At 33.8% G+C, this 19,015-nt stretch overlaps 1 protein-coding gene across 1 annotated transcript in view; it reads right to left on the reverse strand.

Moving 5' to 3' along the window:
• The window catches only part of LOC117418594 (AT-rich interactive domain-containing protein 5B-like), an 82,221-nt gene extending 72,837 nt beyond the window's left edge, over positions 1-9,384 (reverse strand). Inside the window, exons 1-2 of the mRNA XM_034031777.3 lie at positions 9,308-9,384; positions 8,753-9,007 (exon numbers count right to left, since the gene is read on the reverse strand). Coding sequence (XP_033887668.3) covers positions 8,753-9,007; positions 9,308-9,328 — 276 coding nt within the window. The 5' untranslated portion in view covers positions 9,329-9,384. The remainder of the gene's footprint in view (positions 1-8,752; positions 9,008-9,307) is intronic.
• Positions 9,385-19,015: the final 9,631 nt, after the last annotated feature.

A 19,015-nucleotide genomic window follows, 5' to 3' on the forward strand; every position in this document is an offset into this window, starting at 1 on the left:
TTCTATTTAAGAGCTCCTACACACACCTTAGTTGTAAGCACTAGAGCAAATGGCAATAAGGCTTCAAATAAAAAGGATGCTTAGGGAATGTAAACAAACTAGAAAGCAAACAAGGTTTGACTTCTGTGCAAAGTTAACTTGGTTAAAATGTCCAAAATATTCAGAAATATTCTTTACACATTGTGAAATATCCAGACTCTGGATCTGTGCTTCTTAAGAGGTCAAAAGCACAAAGAGATCCAAGGGAAGTGATTTAGTTGGAAAACAGAGCATTGCTATTATGTGTTCACACACATAGGAACACACAGTTTACTGTTTAGCAAACATAGCCACAGCAATTGTTTTAACCTCAATTGGATTTTGTAAAAATGAATGATTATTAATAACTGTTCTCTCCTCGCTTTTATCCTTTTATCCCTGAGAATGCAAAGGTATACAAATTAATGATGTCAACACATCAATAAAACTGCACTCATTTTAAAAGCATGTAATTTATGGTTGTGTTTACCAACCTCGCCCTTCAAAAATTCTCATTCTGCAGTTCGCTGTGTACTACATTCAAATTTTCCTAAATGTTTTTTTTTTTTTTTAGATTATCAAAAGCAGTTGAAAAGCGACTTAAGAAAAATAATGAATCTATTAAAGTGAATTATTCTTTACATAAATGACATACCAAAAACCCACCCTATTACTTCTTACTGAAGTATGTCACTATACATGCCCCACCCACTCATTTGTTCCTCAGTGTTTTTAATTAAAAGGGCAGCACAATACAAAAGAAAAACAACTGTGATATAGAATTTAGTCAACTTTCTCAAATTACTTGATATTCAATATAAGAATTCTCCCTTTAATCTCAAGAAATGTATGACAGAAGTGGAAAATGGAACTATATTTAAAAGAAAATGCTTATTTTTTGGGGGCGGTGATAATAAAGTTGATTCATCTTTAATGGCACTACTAGTTCCAGGAATGAACTTGTCTACTGACACATTCTTACAGTATTTTCCCCATGTACATAAAATCTTACGTATGTAAGCCCACTTGCGCAATTTTGCGTATTCCCTATTTTGCTTCAATTTTTTCCATTTAACCACATTTCACAATGCTTACAACAGACTGAAGACTGACATTGTTTAAAGATTTCAATATACATGTCCATTTAGAAGAAGACAAGTCAATTTATGCAAATATACCCCATGGTAGTTCCTTCATAGTAATATTCCACTTTTGGCTGTCACTCAAAGGCAAAATTCTCCTCTTATAAACCTTGCTCTTTGATTTAGTAAGCTGTTTTTCTCCTTTAACAGTCTACAGTCATCCCTGTCTAAATCCTAATTACACTGATGATCCACTAAGATAAACAGGTATTGTCATTGTTTGCTCTTTAAAAAAAATAAAAAAAGAGAGAATTACCTGAAAAAAAAACAAAGCTGACTTAAATTCAGTTGTGACTTCAGAATATATAAAAACAAACCACACCCCCAATAAAAGAAAGGGTCATGTTCATAGAATTCATTGATTTTTAAGACTTGTTAAATAACGCTTAATTAATACCAACCCTTTATTCTTCAATAACAGTTAAAGATAAGTGACCTGTGCTCAATAAATTGATATTCATCAACAGAGTTTTTGAAACCTGAAACACCTTTTCTTTTGCCTAGTTATCCAAAGTCTTTACATATTTTAACAGTGGAAGTGGCAATGAAAAAAAAAAATCCTATATAGTCTTATCCCCGTTTAGCACTATTATTAATTTACATTTCACATAATGCACTACCAATCCATGCTTAAATCAGATCACGTTTTCATTTTTAACCCTGTATGTTACTATATCAAATGGTTTCCAATGTGTAAGTTCTGTCATATGGTACTGCTCCATTAAAAGTTGATGGTTTTGCTCTGTTAGATATTGCTCTTTTAAAATAACAATGTTAACAAGGCTAATTGTTTTTCCTTTTTTTTGTTGTTTAGGTTCTTAGGTCATTGATGTTCACAAAAGATTCTGGGTTCAATTGTTTCCATTCATTATGGTTCAAATGATATAAATTGAGTTATAAGGGACATTCTGCTACCTATTATTGCACATTAAGAGGAATTGAAGTATTAGACAGGCTAAAGCCCTGCAATAAAGCAGCGATCCCACAAACTGTCATGCTGAGACTGTTTCACTCCGCTGCTTCCAAAGGGCACTGCAAGAATTCCTGAGGTCAGAAAGGATTTGTACACCTGCTTGCATGTCTATTGAATTATTGACCTGGTAACATGAAAAATGTGCTTCCAGAAATAGAGGAAGTCTGTTTTGTACTTTAAATAAGTTATCTTAAAAAGTTTAGCACCTTATAATTAGTCATCATCCTCCCGTGTTAAATTCAAGGACACATTTAATAAACTGAATTATGAGTGAACTAACAACTGGGACAGCATGTGTTTGTGTTAATTATTTCACTTAACATACTGTTTAGGCAAAACACACTCTCAGCTGGTTACGGCTGAATGTAATATTTCATTAGCTGCACTTTATGTAACGCTATTAATGATACACTGCAATACAGGGTAATTATTGAGGTCATTATCTGCAATTTTTGATAAATTTAAAGAGGCAAGGGTAATAAAAATACAAAATACAATACTGCTTGGTAGTTAGTGTCCAAATAACAAGAGTTGCAAAAATAATTATGTTGAAAACTAGGTGTAATAAAGTGTATTGTGTAACTAGAACTGTAATTTAATCATTGATTAATATTGCACAGAGATAGTTAATGTACTGCAAAATCAAAGTTTATGGTGGTGCTATAACTCTATTTCACAATGGCTAAAGAGGTGCCATCACTTTGATTTAATCCAGGGTCTTATCACTTCCAGTTGTTCCAAACATGTATTTAATTATTAAATTAAACAATAAATCCCTGACCAGGTTTTCAATAACAAATCAATTGCTTACACCTATCAAACCTGGAATGGACAGGAGTTGCTGCATTAGCACATGAGCAAATGTACAATGCATTTCTTGGCTATTGGTCTGTCAATGCAGGCCTATATATTTACATGAAGGTTGCTGAACCATGCACTGGCGTCATACAAAAAAAAGCTTTATTTAGTCTATTTTTTTTTTGTTTCTATTTTGAACTTTCTGTGAAATCAGCTACAACAGAGCCCTTGTTTACATTCCAGTTTGTTTACATTCCCCAACTGCAGTTTCAGCTGCCAGGGAGCAAGCTTGCTGCACTCTCCTCCCTCCCCCTGAAACCTGGCTGCTACTGTGTTATTCATCAAACCAAACAATTACAGAGCGCTATTACAGTAATTCCGTCTACAAGAACTGTTAAAGCTCATGATAAAAGATGTACAGGAAATACCTCATTTTGGCACAGAATTTGGCTCATAAAGTAGCTGTTGCTGGGAAAAAAAATCATAGTGATACTGACAGTAAATATGTTTCACAACTTTATTAACATGTTTGATATTAATGTTGAGAAGCCAAAACTGAATATTTTCAGTGCATTACTGAAAAACGGAAATCAGCTTGTAGGTAATTTTCATAGTCATTACAGAACTGTCAGCAGTCATACATCAGTTTTTTTTTAGTTTTTTTTTTTATATCACACTCCTGCCATTGTTTGATAGGCATGTCATGTGGTGGTCTGTGCATAGCCTATTTTGATGTGATACTTATGCACTAACTTTAGACTCAACATATTGTATCCCTTGTGGTATGTTTGAACATGAACTGGGGATTTCACAGTTAGAGATCATTACCTCAGGAAACAAAATCAGGTTACCTAGCTAAACTATATATATATATATATATATATATATCATAGGCACCCTTAAACAGAAACATGGACCACTGCCAATCAGAAGAAATATCCTTGGAGTGTTGCCACAGAATGCCTCTGCAATAATAATCACAAATAAAGTCCATAGTTTATCTCACAAGCCATACTGCTTTGCAATTCAAAATAATAACTGAGCATTGAAAATAATTAGATGCTGTCTATTTATTGTACTGCATCCTGTTATTATATCAAACACGATCAGAGGCATATGTTTTTTTTTGTTTTTTTGTTTTTTTTTAAGTGCTATTCCTTTAACAGACAAAAACAAACGCTGCAGTTTAGTTTTCTGTTTCGGGGTGTTTCATTAGAGCAGCATTTAGCTTACACAGCATGCATTTGAATAAACAGTATAAACTGTTAATGTGATGAAATTGAAAATACAGATAGGTAAATAATGGCATGTTAAATGTTTTGCATCACCCTATAGAATTAACTCCTGTTGCTTCATATAGTCTTATGTAACCTGCTGAATAATGTTACATTAACATATTCAATTACATACCACTTTGTAGTTTTCCATATACTTAATGAAAAACTGACATTGAAAAATGTGACATTTCGAAATCTTACATGTAATACTGTACTACTATTATTAACTCTTACGGTAGACTTTTGCGATATCATTTTTTAGCTTCTTTCATTACATGATGTTAAATAAAAGATCTAAATTATGTTCATATGGGTTTTTTTTTAATATTATATCTCAATACTAAAATTCTAGGTGATGCAAAAAGTTTGGCCATAGCTGTATAGTTAGTCAAATGAAAAGTGTTGTCCAGAAAGGGCTTTATAATAATAACCAATTGATGTATCTATCAAGTAAACACTACATACTCTATATGCAGTTACACTTGAAATGCTCAAGGCTTTACAACTACTTCAGTGAATTTAATGGCAGCATCTGGAGCAACACATTCAAAAAATAATTTATCGGCTCATTAAAAATGTAAACTAGCATGCTCCATCAATCGTAGTTACTGTCATTTAAATGTGGACATTATCTTTCTATGCCATCACCCAGCATGTAACATCAAATAAGCAACCATTTACCAATAAAGTGATCAAATTACAAATATTACATTTTAACCACAAGACAATATTAATGAGTAATGTGTTACAGGACCTGATTTGCAACTCTTTGTATCTATATTGAAGTCTCCATTTATAAAGCTTTGAAACAAAACAAAAAGCCTATTCGATTATACATACTTCAACAATACAGTTTAACTGAGAAAAACAGAGCAATGGATTTAAATGTAAAAGCACAAAAGAATTATACTTTTGGAATTTAATTAAGTGAGATCATTCACTCCACTTGCCAAGTTTGAAAACGAGGCCAAACGTGTTGTACAGCTTGGTGTTTTCCCAGTTGCGATTTTCATTTTAATCTTTAAGATGACCTTCCTTACCTCATATTTAAAAACTGTACAGTGCTGTAAAACATTCTTACAGTACTAAGAAAGATGTGTTGTATTTCAATGTAAGAGTCCTGTGGCAACTAGAATAACAAAAGGCATTGGAATTGTGCTGGACCAAGCAGGCTGAAAACTTTGGATTGAATAATTTAAGAAAACTACTTGAAACTTGTTATCAGTTCAGTTAGTAAACAAGCACAACACAGTAAAATAGAATGACCACTTAAGTTAACAACACGCTCTATTCAAAAATCATACCTCCTGTTATCTCTTTTTAATTAATTAAATACAGTTTTATAATAATTATTACCATAACAATAGTTTGGAAGTTTCATATACCCTGCACCTCACAAAATATTTCATTTATCAAAGCATATATATATATATTTTTTTTAAAGAGATAAAGCTTTGTTAATATGGATCAATAAAGATAAATAATAGCCTACATATTCAATTTACAGATAATTCACACTGGAATGGCTACATATTTAATTATGTGCACCCAATGTCTACATACATTTAGCAAGAAACCTACAGTAGATAGAGTAGAATATACTGTATATAAAACTACTGTCCTTTCAACATTAGGCAGTCCTTTTTTGTTAGAAAGTGTTGCAGGCACTGGTTCAAAAGGAAGATACAGTCACTTCAACTCAGTAAAAACAGCACATGTCTTAATGAGAGTGTTCTGTTGCCCTCTCTAGGCTCAAGCTCTAGGTGTTAGGTACAAACAGGCCAGCTGCCAGTGCAGGATCACTGAGCACTCGTTGCTGTTTCTGTTGCTGCTGTTTTACTAATGAATGACTAACTCAGGCCAGAGGGGAAATTGCATCACTGGGGCGTACAACAGAAAGCATCTGGAAACATACTACCTGCTTTTATCACAATGATCACAACTGTTTATTGCACAATGCATTTGCATATTTAAGGCGTGTTATGTTTGCCTGATTTACACACTACTTCTAGTCTAGCAGAGGTATACTATTTCAGGGAAACACTGGGTAAAGTACATAAACTAAAAGGTAATAATTAACAGAAGTAATATATATATATATATATATATATATATATATATATATATATATATATATATATATATATATATATATATATATATAACACTTTGCCCTTGAAGACAAGTGCTATAAGTAGTAGTAGTAGTGTATGTTTTTCAAGTAATAAAATCTGTGCATATTATATGTACTGCACATATATATATTCATTCAATAAACTTGTGATTACAATAAGCAGTTTTTACACTATACAGTCAGATATGTCAGTACAATCCAAGGCACTGCTCAATTATTGGTCTTTCTTTCAAGAAAGTCCTTCTACTATTTAGACGGGGGGCCTGCTAATGAATTAACTATAGCACATGAACAGGGAAGGCAGGTAAAAAGCATGCTCCCCCACACCACTTTGCCCTTTAGGCGTATTTATTATTGGAACAGGCTTATGCAAATTCTGTTCAGTTTTGGCACTTTACAGATTGCTAGCTTGTGTGTCTCTTGGTTGTGTGTTTCCACAGGAGAGCTTCAATGCAGACATTGTCATTCAAATACAGTTTAGCAAGTCTGGACATGTCATTTCAAATCCATTAATATACACTATTTACACAATATGAAAATGATCCTGATATTTATGATTCTGAAATGTTTTTTTTTTTTTCTGTTTGTATCAGATGGCAGTAGCATCACAGTAAGATTAGCTGTACTGTTTAATACAGTTTCTACAGTACCACACTCAATAAGAAATTGTATTCCTATTTATGTATACATACACAAACAATATTTTGAAATGTGAACAATTAAATCGCCTATGGAAAAGTCTTAAATGGCTGTACATTGACAATATATAATTCTTCCAATGTAAAAAAAAAAGAATAAATTAAATCACAATAACAAAACACAAACTGTACAATATTGATTCCCATCCCCTAGTTAGGTTAACTACATACAAATACCAAGCATTGTCCGTGTCATGTCTTGTAGGCCTACATTACTTGCATTTGTGCTGGGGGGGGGGGGGGGGGGGGGGCTTAAAACATTAGATGAGAGGTTAGAGGGAGGGATCCAGATACAAGACTTGGATTTGAGAGCAAATGAGAGGTCAGACATGTAATGTTTTTCAACAACTTCTGTGTTTACAATTAAATGACGGTGTACATACAGTAGGGCTAAAACCAATATCGGATTGTTCTGTATCTGAATGGACGCATAACAACATATCTCGCTGGCAGAATACGATATAGTAGGGAAGGTGCTGGAGAAACCTGTTGCCTATTATGAAAAGGACATTTGATCCTTAGTTTGGGGGGGGGGCGCAGGGCGCGGGGACATAACAGGTTTTACACCTACCATATTTCACCAGACTGTAACCTATAAACTTATTTTGATATTCTCATAACAAATTTTTTTTTTTTTTTTTTTTAAGTGTGCCAAATTACATTTATATATAAGAAAATATATTATTAAAGTCATTCGAAATATATGTCCATCTAGCATATTTATTGTCGGCTAATCATATTCTAAACTGCACTGATACTAATTCAGTAATCAGAACCTACAATACCAGACGCGCTGACATAATAACCTTCATAAAATGTCACTCTTGCTCCTTAAAGGCAACGCATCTGCTCGCATTATCGGCTTTCCGTAGTATTAATCAATTACAACATACAGTAACTCGCTGAAAGCAGTTAAACGTGTATAGGGAAAATGTCCGCTTACATTACTTCTTGGCAGTGTGGCTATATCATTACTGCCCTGATGTTTTTGCATGGTAAATACATTCGGGTCTGTAAATTGAAACTGACAGATCATATTTTATGGATTATGAGTGAATGTTTTGCTCACTCAGAAACATGTTTGTGCTAGTTACACTTCTATTAAAACACGCCCGTGCAGATCTAGCAATTGTTTTTAATTACTATTATTATTATTATTATTATTATTATTATTATTATTATTATTATTATTATTATTATTATTATTACTACCTGTCATTTATCACCTTACATTATTTGCAGACGCACTTTGCCAGCTCAATAGGGTTTGATCTCACAAAGCCTCCATGTCGTAATTTCCGCCCTATTTTACATATAAGATATTAAGTATGACAATATACGCTACAGAAATAGATAAGACAACAAATGGATGTGTTTATTTTTCCATTCTGTGAACGGAATGCGATTCATTCAAACAAGTACTGTACTGCATTATAATATATATTTAGTTTAAAAACACTGGATTGTAATTACATGTGTCGTTGTTTGAAAACATGGGTTCCGTGAGTAAGATAACATATCTATTCAGTTTTATAAGCAGTAATGTTACAATAAATGAAAAAAAAATAAGCTACGTGCTTGCTTCTGTGCGTCACTGTAAATAAAATAGCAGGTACTACGAGACGATACATATAGGTCATATTCCATTCATGCTCCGGCTTTTTTATTGACATAATCAGCAACATATAGATAATATAAAACATTATGTTCACCTCTCCGTGACTGGCCGTTCTTCCTCGGGGAATATCTTCTGGGAGAAAATAAAGTTTGGAGCTGGATAAAAGTTCCTTGGTCGTTCTTTCTTCCCATAACAGCTGTAGTTCTGCTATGCAAATCGGATCCTCCGGCTTACATCTTACAAAGAAAAAATCGCCAAGGGACAAAATTCTTGGTCTGCCTTCAAGGTGAAATTTAAAAGCCTTGTAGAAAATGTATGATCCGTGCAAGCCACAAGCTGAGCCTACCCACTACGGAAATAAAAATAAAAATGATTAAACACAATTATTATTATTATACGTTTCTGAGTTCTCTGTCAACATGTAAAGTTTTTTTTTTTTTTTTTTTTTTTTTGTATTAAAAGTTTACAGTATTTATTTCAGAGGGGTTCAAAATTAATAGTAATGTATCCAGAACGGGTACATTTAAGAAAAAAAAAAGTTAGTAATATATATATATATATATATATATATATATATATATATATATATATATATATATATATATATATATATATATATAACATAACATAAGGAGAGTAGCTATACTACCTTGAGTGAGTTGGGCTCCATCTCGACGTTCTGAATTGATTAAACTCAACATTCTCTCCAAACTTGTTGGCTTGAATGGGTTGCTAAAGGTCCTGAAAGGAGAAAACGCATACTCACACAAAATCCGCCAAGCTCTCAATATGAAATCTTAACCTTCCAGAACCAGGAGGTCTAAAATGTCCGGAATTACTACCTAATATTTTTTTAATTACTTATTTTTTAAATTGTGTCAAAATCACACTGGTTGATTTCCAAATCGTGTTCTTTAAATTCCAAATAGCAAAGAAAGAGCCAATGCCCGCTCTGTACAGATTGAAAATACCTGTCTTTTAAAAACAACCAGATTGGGAAACCTTTACCTTTCACATTTCATAGTAAGATTTACATTTATAGATATTTCTGCGTGGAAATCATTAATAATTATTGCATATTTGCAACTTTGGTGGATTAAAATGTACGAATATGTGTATATGTTTCTGCCAGGACCTGTAGTTAAACTATATGTATATAGAAAGAACATTTCCTGCAGAGGTTCAGGGGCGCTCTTCTGGCTATTTTTTTCTCGGTTACATGTATTAGATTAGATTGTGACCTTTTTTTTAATGGTAGTTTTATAATCTTGGTTATGATCTTACCGCTTACTTCGTTGGTATTTTGGATGTAACAGAATATGTTATTGAGATTATAACCTAATGTAGGTCGTCAATAACTGGTACGATATTTGCATATACATCTATAAATATTAATAGACCTATACACGTATATTTGTTTTCAAAAATCGGGAATCAGCAGAAATACAAAAGGAAGCATGCATCACGGGATTTTGAAACAACAGAGGTCGAATCGCTGCCATGGTGGTTCTTATGAATATTTAACGAACTTAATAGATCAAGAAATGTCTCTAGATATAGACTGCGTTTGAAAAATAAATAGAAATGACGTTTTCATCTGATTCGTCGCTTTGATATTCGGGTCTCGGGGGTTCAATTTGCTTTTTTTGCACATAATTGAAGCAGGGCTTTTTAACACACACACACACACACACACACACAAAACGTAATTCATATAAGTTCTTTTGTAACTATAAAGTTGCTGTGCATAAATAATTTGTGAACATGTATGAGGCAGGAATATAAATGAATATTAAAATGCCGAGATAATGACGCTATCTAAATGCATGTTTATTGTTCCCAAGCCTTCGGGCATGATACCGTTTTGCAAGCGAGATTATGCAAATAGCTAGTAGAAACGTGTACAGTACAACAATACAACAAGGCATAGGCGAACAGCGATCAATATTGATGATAGCAAACAAAGTAACGTTACAAAGGCAATGCTTCCCAGGCTTCAAATGCATTTAAATTGTACGATTTCTTATTCATAACGAGATTCTTGTGTTTGGTTACTATTATATTACAATGTAGCGATTAGCCACGAGGCAGGATTTTTTCGTAAACGGAAAACAAGTTAAACAGTGTTTTACAAATATGGAAGTTCAAGCATAAATTACAGGATGCCGCATTTATAAGCCAGCTATTTTTATACCTTATGCAGTATTGGATCTCAAGTCACGAGGACAGTTGAGTGTAAAGCAAGCTCAATTAAATGGAGTATTTATGAAAGTATATTGAATTCGGGATAGAGGAAATATACAATGTTGCAAATTGCACAAATACGTTTCTTTACAGAGAAACCATCGAGAGTGTCATATTACATTTGAAAATCCCCTTTATGTTGAAAACCCTTCACTGTCATTAATTATATTTAGACAGGACAAGGGAAGTAGAGGGGTGGGGCAAGAGCTGCCGTGTTTATAGAGAGATTGTGACTCAAATGTTAGAAAGGGATTGATTTTGGTTTAACAACAGGAAATAACTAAGACAAAGAACCAAAGTACAGCACGTTAAAAAAATTAAATAAAAACTAAAGCTACCCAAAGTACTTGGGTCCTTTTACAAAACCCTGTGTGTAACAATAAACCAAACAAACAACAACAATCATAATAATAATAATAATAATAATAATAATAATAATAATAATAATAAAAATGTTATTATTAAAGACATCAGTGTTTGTTTGTTTGTTTGTTTTTTAAAATTAAATCCAGTATACGTATTTCAAATGAAATACATACATCAATATATAAACGCTCTTTTGGGGCATATTGCAACAGGAGTCAGTTTCCTGGATGACATACACACGTGTTTACATTAGGAAATGTCAATGGAATGCCTTATAGATATGGTTTAGACTGAAAGCTATGCCACAGCACTTAACAAACTCTGTACGAGAGAGAGAGAGAGAGAGAGAGTGGGGGGGGGGGGGGGGGTGTAATACCATGTGTATTCAAGAAGCCATTACAGTCCCCGTAACGATAAGGAATGTCTATTATGATAAAGTAATCATACACACAAATATATAGTTATTTTCTTCTTGCCTAACAGTCCGAAACGTCCAAGTCAAATTGTATCATTGCTGAACATAATTGGTATCTTTTGGTCTGCTTTGCAGCCGGGTTTTGCTTTGTAGCTGACAATATGAGTTTATGGCAGATTTATAGTCTAATCTTTTTTTTTTTTTTTTTTTTTTCTCACTGCAAAGAATATTTGAAGCTTGCGAGCTCGTGGGAAATTGCGTATCTCCAAAAGAAACATATTTCACCAAAAGAAAACATTACAACATTTCTAATCTGTTCCAGGTAAATGATTTCCTGACTCTGCAATCAAAAATAAATTGGCTATTCGCTGTATAGAGGCCACCCATAAGGGTCTATTTGAGTTATATATATATATATATATATATATATATATATATATATATATATATATATATATATATATATATATATATATATATATCATGATAATACCTGACAGATGAGCTGTGCCACAAAACTAACCAAATACTGCAATATTCATGTTCAAAATATAGCTTGACTTTCATTCAAGGGCGTTGCAGCTTTGTTTAAATTAAGCAGAAATGCAATTCTTTTCAATGCAATACGTTGATTTTATGGTTATATAAACGTAGCGTAAAAAACAAGGTAAATAATATAGTGTTGTATTTAAACATGTACTGTTTTCAGAATAAATTATATTTTAAGATTTCCTCCTGGGATTTCAGGCGCTATTCGCCTTTCCATAAGTAATAATAAAAAAGAAAACAAGAGCGCATTACATTACAGCAGTGAGCATTTTTGTTTTCCTTTACGGTAAGAGGTAGTATATAATTTAATGACAGTTTATTGTGGGCTCTATACTACCGCTTGTGTCAAGAAGAAGGTACTGCAGGTTTTTGCTTGTATTTTTACTGTATGCAGAACTGTAGTCAGTCTGTCAATGGTCCGCAGCGGTGGCAGACCTGTCAACTATCCCTTATTTGCCGGGACTCTCCCGTTTTTTGGGCACTTCTCACGGACAACTCCCGTGACAGATTTTCTCCCTTATTTTGCTCAGAATTGTACTGTTAAACCTCCTTATGTCAGCAAACCTTTAATGTCTGCAAAAGTCATGGCCGGTGTGTGGTTACTGCAATCCCTGTCTTTACCTAGCAGGGTTTAGACCCAGTGGAGCCCTGTGGCAGGCATGCATTCAGTGCACGAGGCAAGCTGACATACCTGACCATCTAAGATGGCTTACTTTATGTGGCTCACGCGCCTTCATCCAAGGTGACTTATAGGTGTTACATGGCAGGACATGGTTACAATGCAAGCTTAATATTTAAATACAGTGTAGTTTACAGAAAATGCAATAGTACTACTAAAATACAATAAGAACTGGGATGCAACAAGTTAGGATTTCAGTCCAGTGCATAGCAGGATAGATAGCTAGATATATAGCTAGATAGATAGATAGATATAGTGGGGCCCCCCATATATATATATATATATATATATATATATATATATATATATATATATATATATATATATATATACTGTTGCTGCTGTTTTACTAATGAATGACTAACTCAGGCCAGAGGGGAAATTGCATCACTGGGGCGTACAACAGAAAGCATCTGGAAACATACTACCTGCTTTTATCACAATGATCACAACTGTTTATTGCACAATTCATTTGCATATTTAAGGCGTGTTATGTTTGCCTGATTTACACACTACTTCTAGTCTAGCAGAGGTATACTATTTCAGGGAAACACTGGGTAAAGTACATAAACTAAAAGGTAATAATTAACAGAAGTAATATATATATATATATATATATATATATATATATATATATATATATATATATATATATATATATATGTAGTGTGTGTTATGTGTTAAGCTCCTTATGAAGACCCATCTCCGACAGAACTTTCGACTTGAAAACATTCTGAAGATCACCTCCATCAGTACCAGGCCTCTATTAAACCCACTTTCCAGTCCTTTTGGTGGTTGTCATATTTTGTCAATTTAGAATGCTGCAACAGAAGGAACTACATCTCCCATGGTGCAATGCGTTGTACACAAAGCACGTCTCATGGGACATACAGTCAACTGTGCCTTTCATTGCACCAGGGAAGATGTAATAGCACCAGGGAATCTTTGCCATCAATTGCAATATTGGAGTGAGATTTAGAAATGAGAATCTTGATCGCAAAATGTTAAGCTCATTGTTTTTATGACATATTTCACCACAAGATAATATCTATACCGAGGTGGTAGTTGGGATCATTTCAGAACTAAAATGGAATTTTACCCTCAATACCTGAGGGGAATCTACTACAGACAAAAAATAACCTGCAAAACCTTTTTTTTTTTTTTAGTTTTGCACAGCCTTGACATTGTCCTTCGGTTGAGACCTATTGTAAGTGACTGCAGCAGCAGCTGTTGATGCATTGTTCACCCCATAGTCTCTGTAAGCCGCTTTGGATAAAAGCGTCTGCTAAATGACGAATTAATTACTACTACTACTACTACTACTACTACTACTACTAATAATAATAATAATAATAATAATAATAATACCATTTATGAGTTCATCATGCTTCATCCATCAGCAGTTTTTATCCACAAGTTATGTATATTCTGAATTTAAATGGTTGCATTTTATAACACTTTAAAATAATGGACGCTAATTCATATGAGTTTCATAGGAATGCATAACAAATAAATAATCCTTATTTTGTAGTTATTTTGCATTGGTTTCCTATTTCAGATCATTTTCAAAATGTCCACACATTAATAATGAATGTTAGTGGAAGACCACAGAAATAGCAGCTAATGCATTGAAATGTATATGAATTTGTGGTCATTATTTAACCCATACACCCTCAACAATATATAATGTCATAATAGACACATTTTTAAAAGTATTTAAGTTATTATGAACTTTCATTAAAAATAGTGATTAACTGACCTTTTGTTTAATAAAACAAAACATGAAATAAACAACTTAGTTGCAGTGTATGAACAGTTCAATTGTGGGTCTGAGCAGTGTCCTGCTACAGTACATTTCTATTGTTAAAATAAGAAGAATTTAAACACAGAAGTGTATGACACACACAAAAAATATATATATTTTTTTTGCTGTGGATTTCCAAATATAATACTAGGTATCGCGTTCATTACAATAGTGTTCATTAATACAATAATTGTCCAGCAACTTCCAACCGTATGCCTTCATTTCACACAATAATATTAAGTAGGGTATAATTCAGCAGTATTACTGATAAATGAGGCAGATGTTAAGCAGGATGTCATAATAGCCAAAGTGATATTATTAGGAGTATTTCCCCATTGACTGCCATTATATCCTGTCTGAGACAGAGGGTAAGATGAACAGGATACGAAATATCTTGGAACGTACCTCTGGTTAACATCAGCCAGCGAGGAAATACAGCTCCCATGAACAGACAACACTTTGAATGGACTACATCCCCCATGGTGCAGCAGCGATTACAGCAAAGCATGTACTGCTGTACCATGGAACATACTCAGCTTTTCATTTCCTCAGGGACAGTGATACTGAATTATCTCCATCACAGAGAGTGTAGCGGTCCCTGATGCTGCGGGAGATGTCAAGGGCACACATTCAAACAGTAAAGTCAAAGGCAGATCTGGGATAGCTGTCCTCTGCATTTCACTGTGTGGGTTTATTATCAAGTGTAATCAGAACTTCAGCTTTTCATGCTAAGCCATACCCTGGCTTTACAAATAAAAAAAAGAAACATTAAAACATACAATATTTATATTAAAAATGCACTGTCACTTTAAATACAGGATGAAAAGTAAAAAGGGCATGACAGCAGTCTGAACAAGAGGACATTATCAACCATAATTTAGAAACAGGTCATCTAGTTTATTTTATTAAAAATTAAAAGTTGATCAATATTTACGTCATTAATATATATGCTTGGAAATAAAGACAATAAATAGTGCATGTTGTGCTTTTTGTTCACATATTGGTATAAAATGTATAACAAGAATCAAGCTGACCACCAACTTTTGAATACAACTATCTACACTACCTAATTGTGCAATCAGTATGTATTGATCATGTGTTATTTAAATAGTGTAATGTGGCATCAATGATGCTGTTGTCCAACAGGATCCTAGTTTACTGAACCTGGTGGGAGCCTAATTTAACATACCTTTCTGCAGTGTGATTGTCTAGCAGTAAGAAATGTGATCGTTATATTGGCCTCAATAAGGTTCTTAAATTGCGGGTACACCAGAACACTTTTAGCCTGTCCTCCTGCACACTCTTCCTCTATATGATATAAGAAATACATCAATAAAAAATAGAACAAATATTGTATTACTTCTGCTGTGGGCGGGGGACACATTATCGGTTACACTCTGGTGTTCTAATGGTTCTCAGAAGGAAGACGTATCTATAGAGGCCACAGAGGGAGGATGTTACTTCTGTGATTTAATGACTGAAACAGAAAATGAATCCATAGATCAGGTTAGGATAACTGTGATATTTCATACCTGTAACAAGTTGCTCTTTAAAAGGGTAACTAAAAGGAACCTAAGCAACATTTTCTTTAACAAGAACTAGGTACTGGTAACTTGATGTCTTTTTATCTTGTATCATTGAATATTGAACTCTCTTGACTTCTGAACACACATATCAACATGCTTGTGCCTCAGGATGTACAGATCTGCAAAGATCATGCTTTCATGGCATTCCCTTTGTCGACATAATTAAATATGAAATAGAATAATGGGCCACAGGATCTAAGATAAACCGGTTATACCATCACCCGTAAATGATGTAATTGTATACTGAGCTGTTTAGATGTACAAATAGCATTTCAGAAATGCCACTCCTTTATTGATACTTTTGCACAAAGGGATATTGCCTCTTTTTCTGTTTTAATCTTTTCAGAGAAAACAAACGTTCAGCCCTGCAGGCCTCTAATGAGGTCTAGGAAAAATATCTCAATTCAGAAAAACAGACTGCTTTTGCACTCAAGGAAAAATAACTTACAGCAGACCAGTTAACCAGTCCCATTCTTGGGTATGTCCACATATCAGTTTTGTATGACCTTTTTCACAAAAAATGTTGTTAGTTTTACAAGGGTTGTCTTTTTTTACTATGTAGTGAATATTTTTAAATGTAGAACCTAGAACTTACTTTAATAAACACGCCTTGGTGCATTAAGATTAATAGAACACAGATGGCTGAATTGAATTAAACATAAAAGGAAACACATTTCAAGAAATTGCTCTTAGTGAAAATATTAGAATGGATGGCAACATCACGACAGTACTAATTAGCCAACTATATTTTTAGATTACAATAATATCACATTTTTACATTTTTGGGCACCAAGGCCTGAAGTTTTGTGATGTAAAATTTGACAATGGCACTGTCAGCAGTCAGACAGGGGGACAACTTTTCAATCCTGACCTGGACACCCCTGCCATTCAGTCCTGGCCCCTTTCAAGAAAGTACCAAACTTATCTTCAAATCCTGTCAAACTCAAACCCTGGCCTTGTGATGTGAGAGCCAGATGGGCTAGTGAATTAGTCTACTGTGCCACCTAACCCCAAAACCATTCTGTTTATTTTTATATATGTAAGCACCATTTAGTGCCAGCAAAACAAAAGATCACAAGATGGCGCTGGCTCTTACTTCTATGAGGATACTTTGGCTGATCTAGGTTATGTTAAGATATCTATGGCAGGCAACTGGAACTGAATATGAACCCCTGAGTTCTGATTGCAAACATAATAAAGAGATAAGGAGATATTAAAAAGTGAATTGAATTTTAAGTTACTTACTCTTTAATTACGCTGATGCAAATAGAAAAGTCCCTTTTTGGTGTACTAAAAGTTATTAAGCCGTATTATTTAGCATAAGAGATGACAAGAGCTATAGATTTAAAAAATGTTTGTTTACTATTAATCTTCTTTCAGAGGCCAAACTAATGTTTTTTTCCCTCCATTTGAAGCAAAGCAAATTGTTACTTTATTCTGAGTCATTTATTTTGATTGAAACCATGTGTAACCCACAGATTTCAGACTTGCAAATTATATCCATGCATTTACAGTACACCCATTAAAATCAAGTCTATTAAACCTACAATAAGGCCATGCATTCTTTACATTACTGCCTACAAAAATACTATTCATTTCTGCAGAGGCCCAGATAAGGAATGCATCACAGTATTAAAATGTAGCTTGCTGTTTGTTATACAGTGTCCACAGCCGCTGTCAAATAGGACAGCAACAGCTTTTAAATAATGTAAACATAAACATTATCATATACTTTAAAAGTTTAAGTAGCACCAGACCAAAAAAAAACGAAACAGAGCAAAAAAAACCAAAAAAACACAATAGCTGACTTTAGCCTAACAGACGATGACTGAAGGTGGTTTAACATTTCTGATTCAATTATATTACACACACCTATCACATTTCTCCTTTTGCAAAGTCTTTGAAGTCAGGCTATGCTTGGATAATCCGCAATGCCACAAAGTGTAAGGAAATATTTCATGGAATAACTTATCGGCAACATGTTTTACAAAGCAATCAATACCTTTGTTTGTGTCATTTGCAGAAATTAATAGAAAGTCTAACCACTGCATTTTTTAAGCTGTCAATTCTGCTTAAAGATAGGCAGTGAGACCCAGACTAAACTCCCGCCCACTTTGTTTTGTCGATCAGGATGCGTTTGATTCAGACACACTGGTTATTCATTATATTTCAGTAAAACTTTAACCAGTTAACCCACACTACCAAATCACCCCAGAGCAGGTTTCACTAGTCTTGAAATGCTCATTGTACCCGACCCATTCAGTATAAAAACAAACCTGCTAGCTAAAACCTCACAGACTCACTGCTATGTGGAATGAATGCATATTGTAAATAATTTCTTGTCAAATACGAAAGCTTTGTGGAAATTCAAAATTAATTGCCAAATGGTAAATGACACAACATTTTACTGACAAGACTGCAAGAGTGGCCAAAAAGAAAAAAAAAAGAAAAATAACAAATATATCACATATTAATAATTGTTTATTTTAGTGTTGATTTTAGTGTCGATTAAGTTTGAATTAACAAAAATCACCTTTCCTCTTACATTTTTCCGTTTAGAACAAACAGTCTTCTATTTAAGCACCCGGAAGTATACACTGCCTATTCCCTTTGTGGAAGGGCACAGAGAAGGCCCTTTGTGTGCTCTCTAGGCATTGAAACACACCTGCAAGATCGATGACCTGTGAACTTATCACAGTTACCTTAACTAATGT

Source organism: Acipenser ruthenus, chromosome 13 (assembly GCF_902713425.1).
Source record: "Acipenser ruthenus chromosome 13, fAciRut3.2 maternal haplotype, whole genome shotgun sequence".
Lineage (NCBI taxonomy): Eukaryota > Metazoa > Chordata > Actinopteri > Acipenseriformes > Acipenseridae > Acipenser > Acipenser ruthenus.